General features: G+C 43.7%; 1 protein-coding gene across 1 annotated transcript in view; it reads right to left on the reverse strand.

Moving 5' to 3' along the window:
- The window catches only part of COL4A4 (collagen type IV alpha 4 chain), a 105,932-nt gene extending 92,091 nt beyond the window's left edge, over positions 1-13,841 (reverse strand). The window contains exons 1-3 of the mRNA XM_090284782.1: positions 13,643-13,841; positions 3,734-3,903; positions 635-677 (exon numbers count right to left, since the gene is read on the reverse strand). Coding sequence (XP_090140908.1) covers positions 635-677; positions 3,734-3,789 — 99 coding nt within the window. The 5' untranslated portion in view covers positions 3,790-3,903; positions 13,643-13,841. The remainder of the gene's footprint in view (positions 1-634; positions 678-3,733; positions 3,904-13,642) is intronic.
- Positions 13,842-23,285: the final 9,444 nt, after the last annotated feature.

Raw genomic sequence — 23,285 nt, forward strand, 5'->3', positions numbered from 1 at the left:
GCTGAGAACCAAGGCATCTCATTTCTGAACACATACACCTTCTACTCCTGACTGGTAAGAAAAGAACAAAAACTTTCTATTGGATTTGCTTTGGAAAGACCTATGGTAACTATTATAGCATCAGAGGAATTGGATTGGGTGGATCCAAGCTGGAGAGGATGGACAGACAGAAATGTGTTCACTAGAGTGATTTAAATCAGTCCAGTTATCTCAAGATCAACCTGAACTTCAGGCAGCCCATAGAATTTCCCAGAGGTATCTGAGGCTGGGTTTTAATAACTTAGATTCTCAGATCTTATTACAGAATATTCTAGGCTTATCTTTCTCCAGAGTTAATCTTATACTTCTTGATTTAATCTTAGAGTGGACCAGTTGCTCCCAGCCCTCTCCAAAAGAATTTTAAGAAAGGTTATATTATAAAATAAAGAAGTCTCCAATAGCATTTAGAGGCAGTCTGGTAAGCAGTCTTGACTGTAAAATATAAAAGAAACCTTAGAACTCATCTAGTCCAACCCTTCATTTTACAGATGAGAAAACTGAATCCCAGAGAGTGACCTGTTTAAAAGTGTAACAAAACAATGCATTCAATAAAGTGAATTTTCAACATGCAATCAGAGCCAATTACTATACTTACCCCATATTCATGTTGTATAGAAAAGACAATAAGTATAAGTGACCTACGAAAAAGCAAAAATCGCAGATGAATTTAAACTGTCCATGTCTGTGCAAACCAACCCAAAAAGAAAATGCATGAAGGAATTAATCCCAGAAAGCTTCTCTTTGTGTCTAATGGGCTGCTGTCACCAGCTCATTATCATCAGTGACAAGATAAATGTTGTCCTCTCTCTGGCTGTCTTCATTACCTGCCCCCTTATTAATCAGTCAGGAAGTGCTCACGGCCTTGCAGTGAGGTCCTCATTGTGCTGCGTGCCGTGGGGACACTGAAGGGGTGGATAGATGAGTGAAGGAAGATGACTCAGAATGAACACTGGAGAGGAAAGGAGGCGGCTTTGCTCAGGGACAGTCCAAGGACAGTGTAGGCTGAATGACATTAAGTAAAGCCAGCTGAAAGGAGGGAAGAGGGGATAAAACCTAAGTGGACTGGGGATGGTTTGGAAGACCATGGAAATAAACGGGCTCGCTAGGGAGAGTGAGGTAGGTAGTTCAGGGTCTTATAATTTGAGGCAGAAATCCAATGGGAGTAACATCATTATTATAAACACATTTTAGCAGAGGATAGATGGACCAAAAGAGACCACTCTTAACCCCAGCATGAAAGTATTATGGGGTGTGGCCTTCGGAGGTACTTAGGTCAAGAGGGTGCAGTCCTCATGAATGGGATGAGTGCCCTTATAAAAGGGACCCCAGAGAGCTCTCCCGTCTTCTTTCCACCATGGGAAGATACAATGAGAAGTCAGTAGGCTGCAGCCTGGAAGAGGGCCCTCCCAAGAAACAACCACGCTGACTCCCTGACCCTGGGCTTCCAGCCTCCAGACACATGTGGGAAATAAATTCCTGTTGCTTAAAAGCCACACAGTCTGGAGTGTTTGCCGCAACAGCCAGAACTGACTGCCGGGACCACTAACCATTCACATGCATTTGCTTCGGTCTTCTCTTTGCCCAAGAGCTTCCCTTTGCCCAAGAGCTTCCGTATCTGCCCTTAAAACAACTGTGATGGACTTGGGAATTCCAGTTATCTCATCCCCCAGGGTGGGAGGACAACCAAGTCCCCAGCCTGGGCTGGGGTTTCTCTGCCAGCCTTGTCCTTCGTTCTGCCCAGTCCTCTGCAACCTCATGTCCTCAGGAGCCTTCCTTCTCCGCCCTGCGCTCCTTCCGCCCGGAGTTGCTGGTAAACACTACAGACCGCCACGGAGCTCTGCCCCGGGGAGTCTCGGGGCCGGCCAGCCCACACTCCCCGGTGGATTTATGACAACTCCTCAAAAGGCCAGGTAGGCCAATTTTAAGCCTATACCTCGTTCATAAAACTTGGGCACACCTTCCCACAGCAGGGACAGCCCAGCCTCCAGCTTATTGACCCTTGCTTCTCCATCTTCTTCTAGGCTTAAAATTGACCTTCCCTTGTTTGGATTTCATACTCATCAATAACCTGGTTTTCCATGTAACTGCCTCTAGGAAGGAAATGCACTGTTCATGCTGACATAGGTATTTCAGTCTGCATGGTTAAAATTATACATCTTATTATAAAATAATAAACTGGTTGGTTTATAATGAAAAAAAAAAAAAGGCCAGGTTGGCATTTCACTGAAGCAAGGAAGTAAATTAAGAGAATAAAAAAAGGAAAGCGGTGTTAAACTCTGTGATAAACCGTTTTGAGTCAAGTTAAAGTATTTACAACTATTGTTTGTTAAGTGGGTCCTTAGCACTTCAGACATTTGTAAATAAAGATCGGTTATACGTCCTAGCAGAGTGGGCCTCCATGGGTTGGCTCTTGTTAAAACTGTAGGCGGAGCACTTTTTCCCGCATTTTATCCCACGAAGACAGACTCAGAAACGTTGAATACCGGGCTCAAAAGGTGTCAGGCAGAGTGGCACCGAATGCGGAGGGGGTGGCCCAGGTCAGGCCTGAACCCCATTACTGTTCCGCCCCACTCTCTCCTTCCTCCTCTTGCTGCTGCTTAATGTTTTAAAATAATGGTTTCTTTAAGGAACCATTCAAAATTAAGATTGCTTTGCAGTTGCCCCCGCACCCTCTCCAAATGAGCACTTTGGATAAGTATAATCTCCTCTCCACCACCCTCTCCTCCTTCACTGTCCATAACACATGTTCATCAGCTCAACACTTTTCAGATTTTTCACTATTTAACATTTCTCTGCCTTAACGCCCAACGTCTTTTTTCGTCACGTGTAACAATATCATATTTGCTTCCTACTGTTGCGGTAACACGTTCCCACAAACTCAGAGGCTTAACACAACACACATTGATGGTCTTATGGTTGTGGAGGTCAGACGTCCAAAATGGGTCCCCTTGGTGAAAACCCAGGGGTGGGCAGAGCTGTGTTCCTTCTGGAGGCACCAGGGAGGAATCTGTTCCCCTGCCCTGTCCAGGTTCTAGAGGCCACCCGCATTCCTTGGCTCCTGTGCCCGTCTACCTCCAAAGCCAGCAGCAGTGACAGGTCAAGCCTACCTCTGACCTCCTCCTCCCTCATCATGTCCCCTCTCTGACCGTCATTCTTCTGCCTCCTTCTTTTACTTCTAAGGACCCTTGTGTTTATCCTGGGGCCATTCTGATGATCCAGGATAATCTCCCCATGGAAAGGTGAGTTGATTAGCATTCGAAATTCCATGGGCAACTGTAAGTGACCCTTGCCATGAAACAGAACATATTCACAGGGATTAGGATGTGGACATCTTTGAGGTCATTATCCTGCCTACTACTCTCTTGAAGTGCGTTGTCCTTACTCTACTAGTTATGGGGACTCTGTGGCTCTGAACATATAGGACGGTTTTTGCTATTTAAACCTAGTGTGTCAGAGCAAGAATCTGCAGCTTTTAAATGAGCATCTTCCCATTAGGTAAGATTATGTGGGTGCAATTCAGGGACAGTAGCAAGGATTTATGTTTAATACTAAAAATGAGTTGCAAAATGGCAGGCACAATCCATCGATTTCTAGAACTGTTTGGCTTTTTGTCCCACGAAGGGTTCGTAGAATCCATGCCTACAGAACCAACGCCGAGGAGACGTTATTGAGGACACATACTGAGGACACTCACCAGGGGTTGGCGGCCCAGGGCTTGGCGCGCCTGAAAGAACGCCTTGCTGACTCCATGCGCAGGGCTGAGCACACAGCCCGTCCGGGTCCTTCGGGACAGTCCTGCCAGTCGCCTCTGCTCCTCCAGACAGCTCCCTTCTGAAGTGAGGCTCTATGTCCCGGATTGGAAGTCTGCCCACGGTAAACACAAATCCATCTCTTAAAACACAGTATGGATTGCGATGTTCAAAATAATCACTTTCATTATTCACAGTGAGTGATGAAAATGTTTTCTGAAAGAAAACTTCAATTTTTTTTGACCTAATCTTTCCTTAGTGGTGGTTATACTGAATCAATATCAATGTTTATTCTTAGAAATAAAAATATTCTCAGCCCTGGCTCGTATGGCTTAGCGGACTGAGCACCGGCCTGCAAACCAAAGGGTCGCTGGTTCGATTCCCAGTCAGGGCACATGACTAAGTTGCATGTCAGGTCCCCAGTTGGGGGCGTGAGTGAGAGGCAACCGCACAGTGCTGTTTCTCTCCCTCTCCTTCTCTCTGCATTCCCCTCTAAAAATAAATAAAATCCAAAAAAGAAAAAAATTCTCAAATTCTTTATATGTCAAATATATTTTTGAGAAGTAAAAAGATGTACCTATATGTACATATATACATAAAATGCTTGCATAAAAATAATTGCTTCATTTCTCAGTGGAATCTTCTTCTATTTAATCTTTTTTCCTGAAAATCCAAATAAAATTCACTCAAGTGCTCTTTTTTACTTTTTGAAACTAGGAAAGGAACCCTCTAGTTTAGAAATACATATTTTGCACACATGCAGCAAATATATATATAATATTTTATGAAAAATGATACGACTACTGTGGAAACATTTTGGTAGCTCCTCAGTAAGTTAAATAAAGTTACCATCTGATCCAGCAATTCCGCTGCTAAGTATATAACTGAGAGAATTGACAATATATGTTCACACATAAACCTGTACATAAATATTCATAGCAGCATTATTCATAATACTGTGACTGGATAAGCAAAATGTGCTATGTCCATGCAAAGCATTTGACCATAAAATGCAATGAAGTACTGATACATGCTACAATATACATGAACCTTGAAAATATTATGCTAAGTGAAAGTGTATGATTCAATGCATGTAAAATATCCAAAATAGGCAAATATGTAGAGACAGAAAATAGATTACTAATTATCAGAGGTTTGCAAAGGGGATAATTGGAAGGTCCACGGTTTCTTTGGGGGTCATAGAAATGTTCCTGAATTAAGGGTGATGGTTGCACAACATTATGAATATACTAAAAACCACTGAATTATAAACTTTAAAAAATCAAAATGGTGAATTTTGTTTTGTGAACTTTATCCCAATTAAAAAAAAAAAAGGAAAACTATTTTAACTCGAGGAACTCTGTACTTTGATAAAAGATCTTTTTGGCTCACAGGATTGAAATGTCTCATCTTAAAAACTTTGGCTTCTCTGAACATCAGGACCTATGAGGGTTGGGCAGAGAAGAAAACAGAGTGTGCTGACTATTATAAGCTATTTTTAAATTTCTGGATAAAAATCTGAATAAACTAACTCAATGCTGTATTTATGGGAGACTAGTTTTCTAAGTAAGTGGTAGAACAACATTCCATGATACTGTTTCAAAATCAATAGAAACAGAATCATTTTGAGTGCCTAGATCTTTCCCCATTCTTAAATCATTAAAAAAAAAAATCTTTTTAAGGTTCATTCTAGAAGCCAGTCTCAATAAAACAAATAATTGTTTTGGAAAGAATACAGAAATTGGTTTGAATCATTTAAAATGTATTAGATATTTTAAACAAGTAGGAAACAATAAAAAAAATTAAAGAAAACCAGAGATATTTGCGTTTTAAGCTCAAAACAGAGATATGATGCAATTATTACCTATGCGTAATTGTGTTAAAGGGAGCACAAAGGGGGACTTCATTAAAATACATGGTCACCTTTCAGAGTAAGACTGCCTTCTCATGAATTACGGTCCTAACACCTAGGAGTTTATTAGTAGTACATTTTAATTGAATTGTTGGATGGCTGGATAGATGGGTAGCTGGATGGGTAGACCAATCTGCAGAGATCTGACTGGTCTCCCCATTAGTCAGTGGGACTGTCCACTGTGAAGGGACGCTGACTAACAATGAACAGATGCAGCTATACAGGGGGCTCCCCGTGCATTCCCATCACCAGGCACTTGTTATATCAGCTTCATGGACATAGGGGTTTCCTCGTTTTTTATTCACAGATCTATCCCCAGTGCCATAATAACGCCTGAATAGAGTAAGTGCTCAATTTGTATCTGTTGGGTGAACAAGCATGTGGAACATACTTTGCAACCTGCAGAATGTGAATCAAGCAGGTTTCACAGGAAGGGGAGGTGAGGCTGACTTTGAGTTCATGTGAGGGAGTGGAGGCAGGGAGACGGAGAGGAACCATCACAGCTCTGGGGGCAGTGAGGGCAAAACGACATTTATTGATTACATGTAGGACGCTTTGCTGGGTGTCACTCACATCAAATCACTTAGTTCCCACCACAGCTTAGCAAGGAAAGTATTGTTTCCATTGTACAGGAGAGACAAGCCAGAATCATTTAAGTAATTGGTGCAAAGTAGCAGAACCAATAAACGGCCGAACGGACTCTCAATTCGTAGCCTTTCTGCCACGTGACGCCCAGCGCAGCAGCCTTCAGACTCCGCTGTGCTCGTCCTCCCATAAGAATTTTGAAAAGCTTACGCACACCACCTCTTCTTCTTCTTTTTTTTTTTAGTTCATATCTAAAAACTTTCATCTTCTCTTTAAATAGTTCCCAAGAGTATAATTCTGAATAAATAAGTAAATAAAATCCTTTTTTTTTTTAAGTCCCTGAACAATACAAAGGGCTTTGCCATGAACACGTACGCAAACAGCAGCTCTCAATGACTGTCCATCCGGGAAGCTTGTGCACAAGGTGTGTGCCTTTCAAAGGGGTTCCCGTAAGACTGTCAGCTGACTTCTCAGAAGACACTTTGCAGGAAAGAAGGGACTCGCAAGGGGTATTCAAGGTGATGAAAAGCAACGACCTACAACCAAGATTACTCTATCCAGCAAAGCTATCATTTGGAATGGAAGGACAGATGAAGTGCTTCCCAGACGAGGTAAAGCTAAAGGAATTCATCATCCCCAGGCCCTTATTATATGAAATGTTAAAGGCACTCATTTTAGAAAAAAGGCAAAACTATGAACATTAAAATGACAATAAACTCACAACTATCAACAAATGAATCTAAAAAACAAAAACAAACTAAGCAAACTACCAGAACAGGAGCAGAATCATAAGTGTGGAAATCTTGGAGGGTTATCAGGGAAGGGGAAAGGAAAAAATGGGCAAAATGATGCAGGGATTAAGAAGAATGATTGGTAGGAACAAAATAAGAAGGGGAATGTTAAGAAGAGTACAGGAAAGGGAGAGGCCAAAGAACTTACATGCACAACCCATGCACATGAACTAAGGGGAAGGGATTGCTGGAGGGAAGGGGATACCAGGCAGAGCAGGGCCAAGGGGGGGAAATTGGGACAACTGTAACAACATAATCAAAAATATATACTTAAAAAAAGTTGTTTTCAAGAAAGAAAATGCAAAAAGATAGACAGAGGGTCTCATGAGAGGATGAAAAACTAGCTCATTCCTGAGAGCTATTCCTGGTGCAGTCTTAGAGTCAGTTCCTGTTATTTGAGCAAACTGACCTGTGCAGATGGTCCAAAGGCCGTGATTTATCAGGGAGCTCACTGGACAGCCCCAACACAGGGAAGATGAACATAAGTGTCCTGAGCCTTTGACGTCCCCTCACTCACCAACCCAAGTAAGGTACACAGGCGCTTTCCCAGGGTGTATTTACACTAGTGATTTCCAGCATATATAATCAGTAAATATCACTGTTATCTTCTTCCAGCTCCCTGGAGTCATTTTTTTTTTTTTCTTTACTCCTTATGAAAATCCTTGATCCCAATTCCACTGGGACTCCTTCTGAATCTCTGCCCAATGTTTTCCAAATGCTAGGTCTGGGAACAAGATCTGAGATCTTCCAAATCACAGTCTCTACCGGGAGGGAATTTGTTTTCTCTGCAACTCAATCTTGAAAAGAAGTACACTCTGCTGGGGTTCTCATTGATTGGGAAATGGGGGTGGACAATGGCCAAGACTGGAGGACCAGACACACCACAGACTGAGCATCAGATCTTTCAGTCACAAAGGCTAGCAGAAGTATAATGTCTTCTCTTTCCTCCAGGAACATTAAGTTTTTGCATTCCTTCTACTAATAATGTTTTGTGTTCTTTCAGAGAAATAGCATTCTATTAGCTCAGTGACGACATGTTCTTCCCTTTTAACCTTCTGACACTGAACTATCTGAAGACTCTCTAAGGCTAATTTTTTTTTAATGGTTTGAACACCTACTTGTATATACCTTTATCTTTCCAAAATAGAATTCCTAAAGGCTCCTAGTTTGCAAAGAGGTAAGCAAAGGGCCTTAAAGTGTAGGAAAAATGCTCCCAGATATAGAATGGCATGGCCCGTCTACCTCAGAGACTGACATCCGTCAAGGTTTCCACTCTCCTTGTTAAGAGGTCACCTGGCCTTCCCCCAGCATACAAGCTGGTTGCTTGGTTTTGCTCTTTCTAAAATCTAATTTCTTCCTGTTGACTCTATCTGAAGCATTTCAAAGACTTCAGGTTAATTTGAGCTTTTTAGCAAAATCGGTCTACTTCATCTAACAGCACGAGGTTTTTGAAGCAGGTCATAAATACATGGCTCGAGCTTCAGCGTCTCTAAGAAGCAACAGGGAAAAACCTGAGAACTACTCAAGTAAGTTCTTGAGAATGACTCTGAGTTCCAACTTGACTAGAATGTTGCTGGATGATGGCCAAGTCCGCCCCCACTTCTCCTTCCCTCCTGGTTCAATTGAATTGTTTGAGAGTGCCGCGGTGTCCTCGGTTGACTTTGGAGTTGAGTTTGCTAGCCTAGGGCCAGCTGGATCACATCTTAGCTAATCCACCATTCTGTCAATATTGGCTTTTCTTATCATTTTGTCCTTTGCAGTCTCTTCCCAATAGCAACAGAAAAATTGACATCATGATAACGTTACCTTATGGGAATGACATAGCAGTGATAAGTGTCCCAAAAATATACAACAAACTTTCAAAACTGGATGAGCCCTTTACCTCCAACTTAAGAATGACATTCTTGACTCAGAATGCCTCACATCTCTTGCCAAAAACACTAATCTCCCAGGTTTCTCTTCATCTGTGGTTTTCCTCTCTGAGCAGGGCTAGAGTGACTATCTGAAGTCTCTGGGCCTTTCAGACCTCTGGAAACTGCTTTTGGGGTGAACTCTGGTAGTAATCCCCCCAGACAAGGCCCAGTCCCCACACAATGTGAGGTCAGCATTTATTTGCCTTACGTGACTTCTGCTTTCCTCTCTAGAGACTGGCTGCCTTCCTCTCCTGGTGCCTTGAGCTCCCATGGTTACAGATGAAAGCAGGGCTCTAGGGTTAGAAAGACTTGTGATAAGATCTTGATCACTTAGCAGTGTATCCTTGAGCAAGTTCATAAATTCTCTGAGCTCTTGGTTTCTCAGTATGTAAAATCAATACCTGAGAGAATTGCATGAGTCCAGTCCTCATGTAATTCTATTGCCTAGCACAGTGCTTGTCATGTGGGGGCAGCTCAATAAATGTTTGTTTCCTCCCTTTCTAATTCATCATAGAGGCAAAAAGAGCTCCCCAATTTTTTAAACAATTTTTTAAAGATTTTACTTATTTATTATTACAGAGAGGGAAAGGGAGGGAGAAGGAGAGGGAGAGAAACATCAATAGGTTGCCTGTCACATGCCCCCAACAGAGGACCTGGCCCACAACCCAGGCGTGTGCCCTGAGTGGGAAATGAAGCAGTGACCTTTGGGTTCATAGGCCAGGGGCTCACTCTACCGAACCACACCAGCCAGGGCTGATCTTTGACTTAGATCTGAAAATACAAGTAACTGCACCAGAGAGACTACAGGGGAGGTCCCTGAAGTGTAGGGAACAGCAAATACAAAGACATGCATGAAGCGGAGAAGTATGGGGTGACACACAAACATCTTTTACAAGTTGATTTTTGGACCACCCTATTCTATGAAGTATAAAAAATACCTGTAAAGGCAAAGAAAAGCTCCAGCAAGCTTTAAAAATAAGCAAGTATGTGATGGGCATTACTAACTCTCACCAAATATTTCCAGCTCTTTCCAGGCACATAATAGATTTCATTTCCCCACCATTTACAAAAATGATGCGTGGTCACATGGCTGCTTTAGCCAATGACTTGTGAGCGGAAGTAGTGTGCGTCACATCCACATGGAAGCTTTTAGGGTGGTGTTTGATTTACCACATTCTCTTCCCCTTCAGAGGTGATCAAGAGAACACGTGAGTGGGAATTTCCAGGAGGTCCCTGAGAGGCTATAATAAGCATCCCACTTTCCCACCTCCCTACGTCCCTGTGGTAAGTATGTAGTGTGAATGCAGGGGAATAAAGTCTTGTTACTGTAAGACTCTGAAATTTGAGGATTGTTTGTAACTGCCCCCAAAGTAATCTAACCTTTCTGATACAATGTGCAATTTTAAGTAGACTCTGACAATAGCACAGAAGATGGATTTCACAGGGGGGATTACTGCCATCCACAAATGAGCAGTGCAGGTACCAAGGCAGGGCTGTGAGCTTAGAAAAGAAAGCAGTGAAAGAATGCAGAGACCTGACGGCAAGAACTGACATGCGTTGATAATGATTGAGGTTCCAAACGAACCTAAGAGTCTAGAGGTGTTGAAAAGAGAAGGTTCTTGAAAGAAGAGGAATGATTAAGTGGGGAGATGAAGTAAAACAAGATTAATTTAAAAATTAGCTAAGATTAAATTTAACCTTTAAACGATTTGAAGAAGAAGCTACAGGCAACCTGGCAAAGTGCAACTCGTCAAAAGCAGAAGTATATCCCTATACAACAAAGGCTCTAGAAAGATCATGAACTTTGGAAGAGAACAGACCTGGGTGTGGATCCTCAGTGAATTTGTCAAGTCATCCAACTTTATTCATTCATCAAATAGTAAACAATTTCATTCATTCATTCAGTCACAGAACACCAGCAATGTCCCCGCCCTAACAGGGCCTTCATTCAAATATAAGAAACCAACTCCACATGTTTCAGCCCTGTACAGAAAATAGACACCATATCGCGATGATAAAAAGGGGACAAAAACAATAATCTAGGGCTTTTCAAAGGCAATGACAACTGCATTTTTTTTTTTTTTCAAAAGCCTTATCTGGAACCAAAGTCAAAAGTAGAGATCTGTATCCTTTGAATGTACAAAAAGAACTGACCCCACTTCCCTTTCTTTATCACATTTAAAGAACCAGCTGTGAAAAATCTAATCTCTTGACCCCAAGACTTATATAAAAATCAATAATCCTGACTAGCATCATCTCTTGAGCATACCAAATACGATACGAAAGGAGGGTGCATGTATGAGGTGGGAAGGTGAGGAATGGCTGGATAAATGTGGCTTTGAGGCAAGCCACTTCTCAAAGTTGCATGAGCTGATGAGTCATCTGGAGATCTTGGTGAAGATACACTCTGTTTCTGTGGGTCTTGGGTGGGACCTAAGAGTCTGCATTTCTAACCAACTCCCCGGAAATGCCAAGAAGCAAGTTCTAGATGCCTTGATAGCTCATTGACCTCAGGGGAGCGAAGGCGGTGTGCTTGGCCCTCTACTATGGAGCTGAGAAGAGCATCTCTGTCTTATACCACCATTTCTCACCCACTTTATTTTCCTTCATGCAACCGGAGAATCAAATCCTACTACTGATTATTTTGTGAAGACCCTGGACAAAGGGCTTCCCCTGGACCACTGCATTCAATGACTACATACAACTCCTTGAGATGGGTACCATGATTATGCCCACTGTGCAGAGGAGAAGACCCCAGCCCAGGGAGGTCAGGTCACATCATTAAGTATGGAAAGGATTCAAAATCCAGAGGCTACTGCTGAGACTAAGGTCTTAATCACAGGCTTCCTTCTCACTGTATTTACATCACAAGTTTCTCTCCTGCTCTGTTGTGGCATCAAAAGGGACTTGCAGTTAACTGCTCCTCCCATTCCCAAGGTGATAAAATGACTTGGTTTCAGGGACAAGCCTTAAGGTCCAAATTGAGAAGTGTTCTGGAATTCAACAAAAAGAAGGAGCATTTAACACTAACTTTGAGGGGTTTTCTCCCCAGGAAGTAATGTCATTTCATGCAAGATTCATATGCCACTTAGAATTCTTGGACGCAGTCATTTCCTCAGCACAGCAGCTGACGTCCCATCTAAGCAGGAGAAGCTTCCGTAAGAGCCTCTCTGTCAACAGGAAGATGCTGCTCCATACCACCCTGCAATGTCTGTAGCCTGAGCACACACAAGTCCTATTAAAGAGTTTAATGTATTTGTAATAAATATACAGTCTAAATGAACATAATAATATTTCATTTTATTTATTTTATTTATAATAATACAACACATCTTAGTAAATATTTAATAATAAAAGTCCTAAGAAGAGACCCTGATTCAATGCAGCTGACTTAACTGAACTATGTTTGTAAAACAGTGGCTCCCACACTTGGTTGTACAGGGGAATCTCCAGGGAGCTTTAAAACAAACTGTTATCTGTGTCCTACCGCTGGGCAGGCTGGTGTAATTGGCTGGGGATGAACTAGGGATCAGGATTTTTAGAGGATCCCTAGGATCCTAAAAAGGGTGGGGAGTGTCTTCATTCACGCACTGTCAGGCTTCTGCCCACCTACATAGGTCTAATACACTGACGGACCCCATTCTAATCACAAGCAAGCACTTTTCCTCAACCAGTGACCAAACGACGTATTTCACACTTGGTGTTGGATGACCAACTACTGCCGGTGCCAGCAGCGCTGCTCCCAAGCAGGAGTTCTTGACCTGGAGGGGAATTCAGGTGGTCTGTGAACGTGGATGGGAGCAAAAGGTACACCCCCAGCTTCCCTCACTTTCCCGGAAGTTCAGCATCGCCTTCAGTTACGAACACAGGCAACAAACCACAGCAGTCCTGGCAGCTCCTGAGAGTCTGCAGCCTAGTACTTTCATGTCACATTTCAGTTTTGCAGTCGTCACTACTCTGAGATTCCAGTTATTTTAATAGATCTGTTGGTAGATCTAGGTATTTAATGCAATATCCATGATGCACTTATATCACGCCTTGAACACTTTGGTAATTGTATTCCAGTAAAACTAATTCTGACTTAATTGTATTTTATAGCATTATTCTGAGAAGGGTTTATATGCATCCCCCGAGTCAACGTGGTCAGCTGGCACGAGAAAGGGCACTAGCCTTTCTTTGAAGAAGGCGCTCTAGCAAGCCAGGTAACTGAACTGTTGCATCCAAAGCGGCCACCACGAAGGGCACTCGCGGGAGGGAGACACCCAGGACAAAGTTGGCTCTCGGTTTCCCCTGCATTTCCGCAGATAAGATTTAGCCTGAAAAGCCAGTTCAACGCAGCAGAGAATAGGATGGGCATTCTCTTTCCCCTCAGCTGCCTTTTGCTCTTGGCATGTTGGAGTCCCCAGACTGCCAGGCTGGTGGTAACTTGAGCCTCCAAATTAATCAAAACACCGCGCCCAGTTCAAGCCCAGGCAGACAAGCCCAGGAGCCAGACACGTTCTCCTCTAGTGACCCCTGCGCCCCAATGCCCAGCCCCGCCCGCCAGCCCCAAGCGCCCCACCTGAGATGCCCAGCTTCGTCCACCGCCCCCCACCGGCAGGTGCCCCAGGCCCTAGGTCGGTGATTGCCCAGACTGGGTCGCGGGCGCCTTACCTCTGGGGGCCGCCGGCAGCACCAGGAGCCGCCTCATCGCCAGCCCGCGGGGCGCGCACCTCCCGGCTCTGCCGCGCCCAAATCCAGGCGCGACTCAGCTACCTCTTCACCACGCCCTCACGGTCAAGTTCTGCGGCTGCAAGTTGGAGGCGGGCTGCGGAGAGGGAAAGCAGCGAGATGGCACCGCCGGGAGCCGGAGCCAGCGGGCCCTCCAGAGTGCCGACGCCCGGCGCACCTCCCACTTAATCTGGGCACGGCCGCTGGCCACTCCCCCCGCTCCGCTCAGCTGCCTCCCTGTTGCACACCCCCAAAATTCTCCACCTCCGACCCGCAGCCCCCTTGCTCCACCTCGGCCCCAAAACCTTGAGAGCATCACTTCCTTAACCCCTAACCCTGGATCCTCGCCCACCTGCCCCGCAGGCGCGCAGCCCTTATTCGCCTCCTGGGCACGACGCCCAGGTCGGAGGGACATTGCCTGGTGAGTTGAAGGGGAGGTGGGACGAGGGCGGGACCGGAGCCACTTCTTCCCTCCCTTGGAGCCACAGTCAAAAAGCCTCGGTGGGGAGAGACGGACGGCGCGGCTGAGCCCCACAAAATCCGCCCCGGGCCGGCTGGCGAGAAGAGCTTCCAAGCCGGACTCCCCAACCCGAGCTGCGCAAGGGACCCCGCGGCCTGGGGGGCCTGCGGGTCCCGGGACACTCCGGTACTCTGAGCGAGCGGCCACCATGCGCCCCCGGACTGCGCGGAGACCGCCCGCGCTCCTGCTGCCACTCCTGCTGGTGCTTTTGGCGGCTGCGCCGGCCGCGGGCAAGGTGAGTGCGGAGCGGCGCCACTCCCACCCTGGCGCAGTCCAAGCCCCATCCGCCCGGGCGCCGTCCTGGAGACCCTGCGGGGTGGGTGTGGTGGCTGCAGGCTCCACGCAGGTCCTTAGGCCGGCAGCGTGGGGATGCGGGCAAGCGCGGATGCCTGGGGAACAGGTGGACTGCGCGGGGCTGGAGGGAGAGGCGAGGAGGAAACTTGTAGCATCGCCAAGGAGTCAGGGGTGGGAGAGAAAGGCCTCCAAAGGTGATAGATAGATAATAGCTAGCTAATAGGTAGATATAGGTGATATAGGTAGATAATCGATAAGATAGGTAGAAGCGGTTAGATAATCGCCAGGGATACCTACGTGACAACATCGGATAGGGGTACACGCGACGGCGCGACGTTGGGGAATCAGAGCAGGCAGCCTGTCCTGGCAGAGAGCGCAGAGCGCTGGGAGTAGAAACCCGAGCGAGAGTCCTGGCCCTGCCACTTCTTAGATGTCACGTCGCCCACTCTCTGACCTCTGTAGGGCTTGGTTTCCTCCCCGTCAAAACTTGTCCTCCCGGGTGCAGTCCCTATCACTGGGAAAACCGAAGGCCACCGCTGAAGTGTTGGCATCACCTTAGAAATAGAAATCACGTTGGTATAAATTAAGCTCTCTGTCACTTGCATTTTGATTAGGAATTTGAAAGATCCCCCATTCATTTAAAGACACCCCTTTATTTCTTACTCACAGCAGTTAAGGATAAATTGGGTGTCCTCAATACTGTTATGCCTCCTAGAGATGAGTTAGTTCATTTTAACTTGTGAACATAAAATTTAACTTTTCAGATTCTTCCCGTGATTTTTTACATTTAAGAATTTAATTTGGAAAATAATTACTTTGGGGTGGTAACACAGTTAAGTTTCATCTCCAAGGGTGAAAAGATGTTTTCCAAATGTCATAGCAGATTATGATTGGAAATCAATAGTCACATGCGTATGTGGAAAGTTTTTAGAACTCTTGGCTAGATGTCATCCAAGCATGTTCCATGTAAATTAATATAGTCAACAATATTGTAATAACTACATATGGTGCCAGGTGGGAACCTGAAGCATCAGGGGAAACACTTTGTAACATATATGAATGTCTAACCACTGTGCTGTATGCCTGAAACTAATATAGAACAATGTTGAATGGAAACTGTAATTGCAAAATAAATTTTAAACATAAAGAAATTAAAAAATAATTGAAATCAAGACATTGCAGATGATGCTAACAGGCCTTTGGTGGCCTCCATACCTCTGTCCATCTGTTGTCTAAACAAGGTGCCCACTCTTACCACTTCAGGTTTCTTTCTGGACATTTCCTACGCATTTATGCACATACATGGACCCCCCAAACAATATGTGTTTCTGTTTGTATTTTTCGTTTAATCTTTATTGTATCTTTTTCCATTACCATTCAATCCCCTTATATACCCTCCCCTATCTGTTTGTGTTTTTAACATAACTGACACAACTGATTTTATACTTATATATTTTTATATATTATAATAAATATCCTTTTGTAATCAACAAATCTGTTTATGTCAATATTTAAGAAAGATCTACCTCTTTTTCTTTTTTGCCCCCTTTCATGGTTTTCCATAATATAAATATACCAATGTTATTGGACCTTTCTCCGATTGATTTACCTTTAGGCTATTTAGGGTTTTACATTCTGCAGGGTTTTGTAATCCATGGAATCTCTTCATGGAGCTGGTTCTAGCCAATGCACTTTGCATGGAGTAAGAAGGCATAGCCCAGGTAGCTCACTACTTCTGGGGCTAATGGAAGAAACCCATCAAAGTCAGTGTACATCCAACAAGCAAAAATCCTAAAGAAGGCATTTCCTGTGGGAAGGTCTGGGGAAGACTACCAGAGCAGAGTTTGCACATCTTTTTAGACTCCAAAAACAGAGGAGGTATCAGGGAAGGCTGGAGAAAGAGAGGAGGAATTACATGTGTATAAAGATCTGCCTGGAAAGCGATGCTCTGTGATCCTGCAACTTCCAATTAATAGCAATTTCAATTATATTGTCATATTATTTTATGATATTTTGCATGTAAAATTTTCTGTTTTGAGTTAGGCTAAGTCCTGGTGACTTTGGCTTATAATTAATCCATTTATATTTGTCATCACTTGAAATCAGTCTTCGTTAAACACTTATAAGAATGATTATTCTCAGTGTACCTGCGGGATTACACAGACAATGTCATTAGAAACCATGAAATGTACCTTCATCATATAGAAAAAAGGAATCACAAGTTAACTGATAACTGATCAACCTGGTGCCAGCCTGGCTCCCTCCACAGAGTAACTCTGACATTAGCCAAGGCACTTGACCTCTCTGAGCCTCAGTTTTCTCAACTGTAAAATGAGGGAGTTGAAACCCCTAGTGGGGTCAGCAGGTGAGGTAATGAGTGAGGCCATGGGCTAGGGATCAGTCTTCAGGACCAACCAACTCTTGGCATTCTAGAACTCAAGCTCCGGAATGCCAGAATCTCTGCTTTCTTCAAGAGGGAAACTAAGAATCCAGTTTCCATCAGAAATCTCTCAAATTCTAGATGTTAGCAGATGAAAGTCAAAATTTTACAAAACTCAGGTTTTTTGTAAAGGCCTAAAGAACACAGGGCCAAACTTTCTAAGTGAGAGCTGAAGTTTGCCTGTGGACCATGATATTTATCATCTTGGGGCTGCACTAGTTGGAGACGTATTTTGCTCTAAGTTGCTGCAATTTTACTTTAGCATTTCTCAAACAGGGAAGATAGTAGTGGTGTGGACCCCACATTCCCTGCTCAGACAGGGTGGACCCATCCACCCGCTGCACTTTGTTCTGAAGCTCCTGAGTGAGGTCCCTTTCTGCAGTCCCGGGCTCCTTGTTTGGCAGCAACCCCAGGTTGATAGCTGTTCCCAGACCCAGCTGCTGGCCAGCTCACAAACAATAGGTCTCGGAGGGGAGCTAGAGAGCACACCTTCTCTGACACCTGGGGAAGGTGAAGTTCACGGGTTTGCGATAACCTGGTTTATCCTTCCTCTTTTTGCCCTAAGATTCAAGACAGGGCAGAAATGTGGCAAGCAAATACCAGGAGATGAAAAACAGCTGCATTGAGGGAGGATGTCTTCTCAACAGATTTCGTTTTTAAAAACTTCAGCTGAATTAGGAAAGATTTCAAACAAACCAGGAGTGATGTAACAGACACCAGTGTTTCCATCTCTGAGAGGAAGCAAGTATGAATAAGCTTTGACCTGTTTGCGCTCACAGCTTTCCCTTTACGAAAAACAATATATAAAACATTATTTAGTGCATGGCCCATTCCTTCACTCGCTGCTCTGTAGTATTACATCTGCAAACGTGTGCCTTGTACCCGTTTATGGTTGAGTTTTTCGTTTTCCTATACAGGTGGGTGAGTGTAGGGCTTGGATTTCTCACAATGTCTTAGTATTTTCTCTTTCTATAATTTCCAATATTTAATATTTTTAGTGCCACTATAAATGACATAGTTTGTAAATTTAATCGTCTACCTATTATAGATAGAACAAAGCACAGTTGAGTTTTGCATTTTGACTTTTTTATTAAAGCCGCTCTGAATAGATGAAATGCATTTAATGCTAAAATATTTCCTCCAAAATACTGTTTTAGCTCCACTACATACATTTTAATAAGCAGAACTTCAATATCATTAAGTTTAAAATCTTCAAATTGATTTCTTTTCCTATGTGTTATTCAAATGTTTATTTTTTGATATCCAAACATGTAGGGATTTTCTAGTTACCTTTTTTATTGAATTGTGGTAGAGACTTCAAAGATTTTCATGTATATCAATGAGAGCAAGAGTTTTGATCATGTTATTGAAATTATAATGTATGTGCACGTGTGTTTTTTAATATACCCTACTCAGTGGATATTTAATCTGAGAGTCTATACTTTCTGTCAAATCTTGAAAAGTCTCAGACATTTCTATATTCTCCTTTCCCAGTCTGCTCCTGGCATTAGCATGCCTCCTGGACCTTCTCATGTTTTCCTCCAGTTCTCCTAACTTCTTATATCAGATGCCTTTCATTTGCTTCTCAGGCACAGCCTGATGGTTCCTCTAGACTCCCTTGCTGCTTCTGATTGAACCCAGAAGTGTAGGGCATTAACACCTGTGGGGCAACTCTCTAACCAGTGGGAGATGGGAACCTTTGCATAAAATCCTCTTCTCTCCACAGAACGATTGTCCCAAAACGTGAGGTTTACGCAGACCCCCCTTGAGACCAATCACCAGGTGTTCTTGAGACCAAGGTGTAGCACCTCGAGCTTGGTTCAGGCACTGCTCCCCTCTACGCTGCGTTTGATGAAACAGCCTCACACCCATCTTTCAATTTTTAATTCTTTCTTCTGCTGTTTGCAGTTTTCAGTAGACATTTCAACGTACTGTAATTTTCAATAACAAAAGATAACTCTGGAACCATCTGACATGGGCCATAGCCATGCCTATTGATTACCAGTTTTTTACTTTTTAATCTCAGTTTTCTCATCCTAAAATGGAAGTAAGAGATAAACCTCAGGATTTTAGGAGAATTAATTGATTTAATATACATTACACATACTTACCATGGCATAGTAATAATTCAATAAATGCTAATGTTGTTACAGTAGTTCCAATCCCCCCCTTTCCTCCCCTCTGCCCAGTACCCCCCTTCTCTCCATCAATCCCACCCCCCTTAGTTCATGTCCATGGGTCGTGCATGTAAGTTCTTTGGCTTCACCCTTTCCTATATTATTCTTAACTTCCCCCTGTCTATTCTGTACCAACCAATTATGCTTCTTAGTCCCTGCACCATTTCCCCATTCCTTCCCCTCCCCCCTCCCAGCTGATAGCTCTCGAAATGATTCCCATACCTATGATTCTGTTCCTACTCTGGCTTGCTTAGTTGGATTTTGTTCTTATTTTTTAGATTCAGTTGTTGATAGTTGTGAGTTTGTTGTCATTTTAGTGTTCATAGTTTTAATCTCCTTTTGACATTTCATGTAATAATGGCTCAGTAATAATAAACTCCTTTAGCTCTGCCTTGTCTGGGAAGCACTTCACCTGCCCTTCCATTCCAAATGATAGCTTTGCTGGATAGAGTAATCTTGGTTGTGGGTCCTTGCTTTTCATCGCATTGAATACTGCTCGCCAGTCCCTTCCTGTCTGCAAAGTATCCTCTGAGAAATCAGCTGATAGTCCTGTAGGCATCCCCCTGTAGGCAACTCTCCGCCTCTCTCTTGCTGCCCCCAGGACTCTGTCTTTATCGTTCACTTTGGCATCTCAGTCATGATGCGTCCTGGTGTGGCCCCCTCTGCGTCCAGCTCGCCCAGGACCCTCCGTTCTTTCCAGACCTGTATGTCCATCTCCTTTGCAAAATTTGGGGAAATTTCCTCATTTTTTTCAATTCTTGCTTCCCCATTCTTTACTGGTTGACTGTTTTTTCTTCCTTATGTTCCAAATCATTGATGTGAACCCTAGTTTCCTTCTCTTCACCATTGGTTTTGTGTGGATTTTCCTTTGTTTCATTTAGCATAGCCTTCACTTCTTCTCTTACGCGTTTGCTGTACTCAAGCATATCTCTCAAGCCTATGAGCATCTTTATCACCAGTGTTTTAAATTCTGCATCTGTTAGGTTGGCTATCTCCTCACCTGTTAGGTTGGCTATCTCATCGTCACTTAGTTCTCCCACTGGAACCTTGATCCATTCCCCCTTTTGGGCCATATTTCTCTGTCTCCTCATTCTGACAGGCTCCTGTGTTTGTTTGCCTCTGTGTCTTAGGTAGAGCTGTCACTCCTGTTACATTGTAAGGGGTGGAGCCTTAGGGGTTCGTCAGTACAAGACGACCTGTTTCACCACCTTGTGGCGCTGTATGCAGTAGAGGGATCTGAGAGGGAACAATGCCACCTGCCCAGCACTCGCCCCTTTTCCAGGCACCTCTCCCACTTCTGCACCAGACTGGCACCCCTCTAGCTGCTTCCCTGGCCATCATTCCAGAGTGAGTGGGTCTGCGGATGTTCTAGGACCGTGGGGGCCCTTTAAACAAGCAGACTCTGCTGAGACTGGCAGTTTCTGCCTCCACCCCAACCTCCACTGGTCTGCACAGTCAGAAGCAATGAGGCTTGATTTTCCCCAGTCCTGGGTCCGTGAGCTGCGCAGTCTGGTGAGGAGCTGGGAACGCTCCCCAGGTGTCCCTCCTGAGGTTCTGAAACATGTGACTGCGCTTTCCGCCAGCCTGCCGCTGCTGCCACTGCTGCCACCACCACACTGCATCCTCTCCGCCCTGGCTCTGCCCCTCCCACCTGTCTGGATGAGTATTTCTTCTTTATATCTTCGTTTGCTGGACTTCCTTGCAGTTTGATTTTCTGGAACTTCTGGTTGTCCCTAGTTTTGAGGTAGTTGTATTTCTTCTTAGTTGTGGAGGAAGACGCAGGGAGTTTGTCTACGCCTCCATCTTGGCCGGAAGTCCAATGACTTTTTAAAATGTCAGTGACTATTACTAGAAGAGTCGAAATCGGTTGTTTTTTTGTTTTTGTTTTTTGTATTTTGTAGGGTTTTTCTCCCTATTTTTATGCCTCTTTAATCATTTCTTACGTATTTATCTATATTGTCTTTCTGATTCTTTTGCTGTGATCTCCAGTTCTGGGAGTTTGTCTTGTTTCTTCTGTCTATTAATTCTCACCCATGGGGAGACCATGCAAATGAGAGCATGGAGAAAATAAGCCTTCTCTGTCATCACTCAGCACCACTCCTCCACGTGGCCTCATTGCTCACAGATTGGAGCCGTCCTGCCCTGGGAGAAAAAAAATAGCAAAGTAGTTGAGTGGCTCCCGTGGAATTTTTTCCATTTGATGGACTAATTAGTAATGGTTGAGGGGGGCAGGGGGAGAGACCAAACATGTTTCCTTTCATGTTCTCTTAGTCACCCTCCTCTCCTCTCCTCCACCTGCCCCCTTCCACCAAACACACTCGACTCCTATTTGACGACATCATTGGCCAACAGCAGGACAGCCAGACTAAGGGTCTTCCTCCATAAGCGTTTCTCTTGGGCTACAGTAGTTGGGTTTGTTTTCAGGCGTGATCATTGAAAAAGCTGTGAATTAAATAAAATCTGTCTTTGTATTGCCCTTATAACTTCTGCCATGTTACCAGATCACAGTAATATCACCTGGTGTTAATGATGAGCAAGGTTAACTTTGTTAAATATTGCAGCTGATTAAAGCCCTCAGGCCTGCCAGAGTATTGTTCCAGAATCAGGGCTGTCTGCTTTGTACATGCCCTGTGGTCCTTCATCCGTGTGGATTTGACTGTGCTCGTGCTGTGGCCTTCAGCCAAAAAGCGCCCATCCACCGTGGAGTAAAAGCTTTTCCAGGATCAGTAGAAACACGTGGTTGCTCGTTTTTGTTCCATAATGTTTATATCTGGCCTCAGCCTAAACATTTTAACCGTAACAGACTTTCACTGTAAGTCACTTATTTCACCTTTGTTTTCAGTTTGAGAAAATAAGGAAGCCAGGATTATATCAACTTCTTGAGAGAATACACATTTTCCATGTCAGCCCTTCCCCCGTGGCCTCGAACAGTGACCTAACATCGCTGAGTTGTCTTCATCTCTAAGAGTCTGTTAAGAAAACCTCTTACTGCAAACTCTATGTTAATCTTACAGGATGTAGCCACTGGCTCTTGTCTTCTTGATGCGCCTGTATCAGTCTTCCCATCCCTCCTGGGTTTCCTTGTAGACCTGCAGTTAAAGCCCCTGGGCTTCAGATACATTTTCTAGCCAAAACTGAATTCAACTATAGTGAGTCTATAATTTTCCCTTTTACATGCTTTCATAAATTTATATAAATATAACTTGAGCCATAACTTTCAGCCACATATATAATTAAAAATTTTCCAGTAGCCACGTTAAAAAATAAAAATAAATGGCTAAAATTAACTTTAATAGATTTTATTTACCAAACACATCTATAATTCTATCATTTCAACATGTTACCGTTATTAAAAGCATTCATAGACATATGTTTTCAACACCTGGTGTGTGTTTTGTACTTCTTGAACATCTCCATTCAAACTAGCCACGTTCCAAGTGTCTGCTGCCACATATGGCCACCATGGAGGACAGTGCACCTCTGTGTAAATGACATCCAAATAAAAGAGGTGGGTATGGTCTCTAAGGTCACATCTCTGGATACAACACATTATTTGATATTTACCGTAAGAAATAAACATGTATCAAAACAACAACTTTAATTAAAGGCAGTAAATCATCGTGAGTTGTGCCTAAATATCTATGCAACTTTTTCTCTAAAAAATTAAGGTTGTTGGCCTTGGCTACAATGCTTCAAGCTACACAAATTATCATTCGTATATATGCAAGTATATTGCCCCATTATCAAAATATGAGCAAGTTATATACATGATGAATTGAAGAAATATCACCGAAAGAGCAAATACTTGGGATAATGGAGATAAGGAGGAAATATATTAAAAACCAACATGCCACACCTCACCTTTCTTCTTAAACTACAAAGTAGATTATCACTAGAGTTCAGCCAGCTAACAAGTTCAGTGTTACCTTGGACAAATTACTTCCAAAAAAGGTCTCTGTGTTTGTTTTTTTTTTTAATCTGAAAATGATGGTTCTGTATCTACTGGGGACGAAGTACTCAATACAATGCCTGGTACAAAGTAAGTGCCCAGTTTTATGTTCTAGCTACATGTATTTGATTATTGCTATTAAAAGCAGGCAGGAGAGAATAGGACAGAGGCTTAGGCATGGGGCTAGGCATTGGGGATTCACTGAT

This window comes from Furipterus horrens, unplaced genomic scaffold (assembly GCF_987537825.1).
Source record: "Furipterus horrens unplaced genomic scaffold, mFurHor1.1.pri manual_scaffold_1, whole genome shotgun sequence".
In the NCBI taxonomy this organism is placed as follows: Eukaryota; Metazoa; Chordata; class Mammalia; order Chiroptera; family Furipteridae; genus Furipterus; species Furipterus horrens.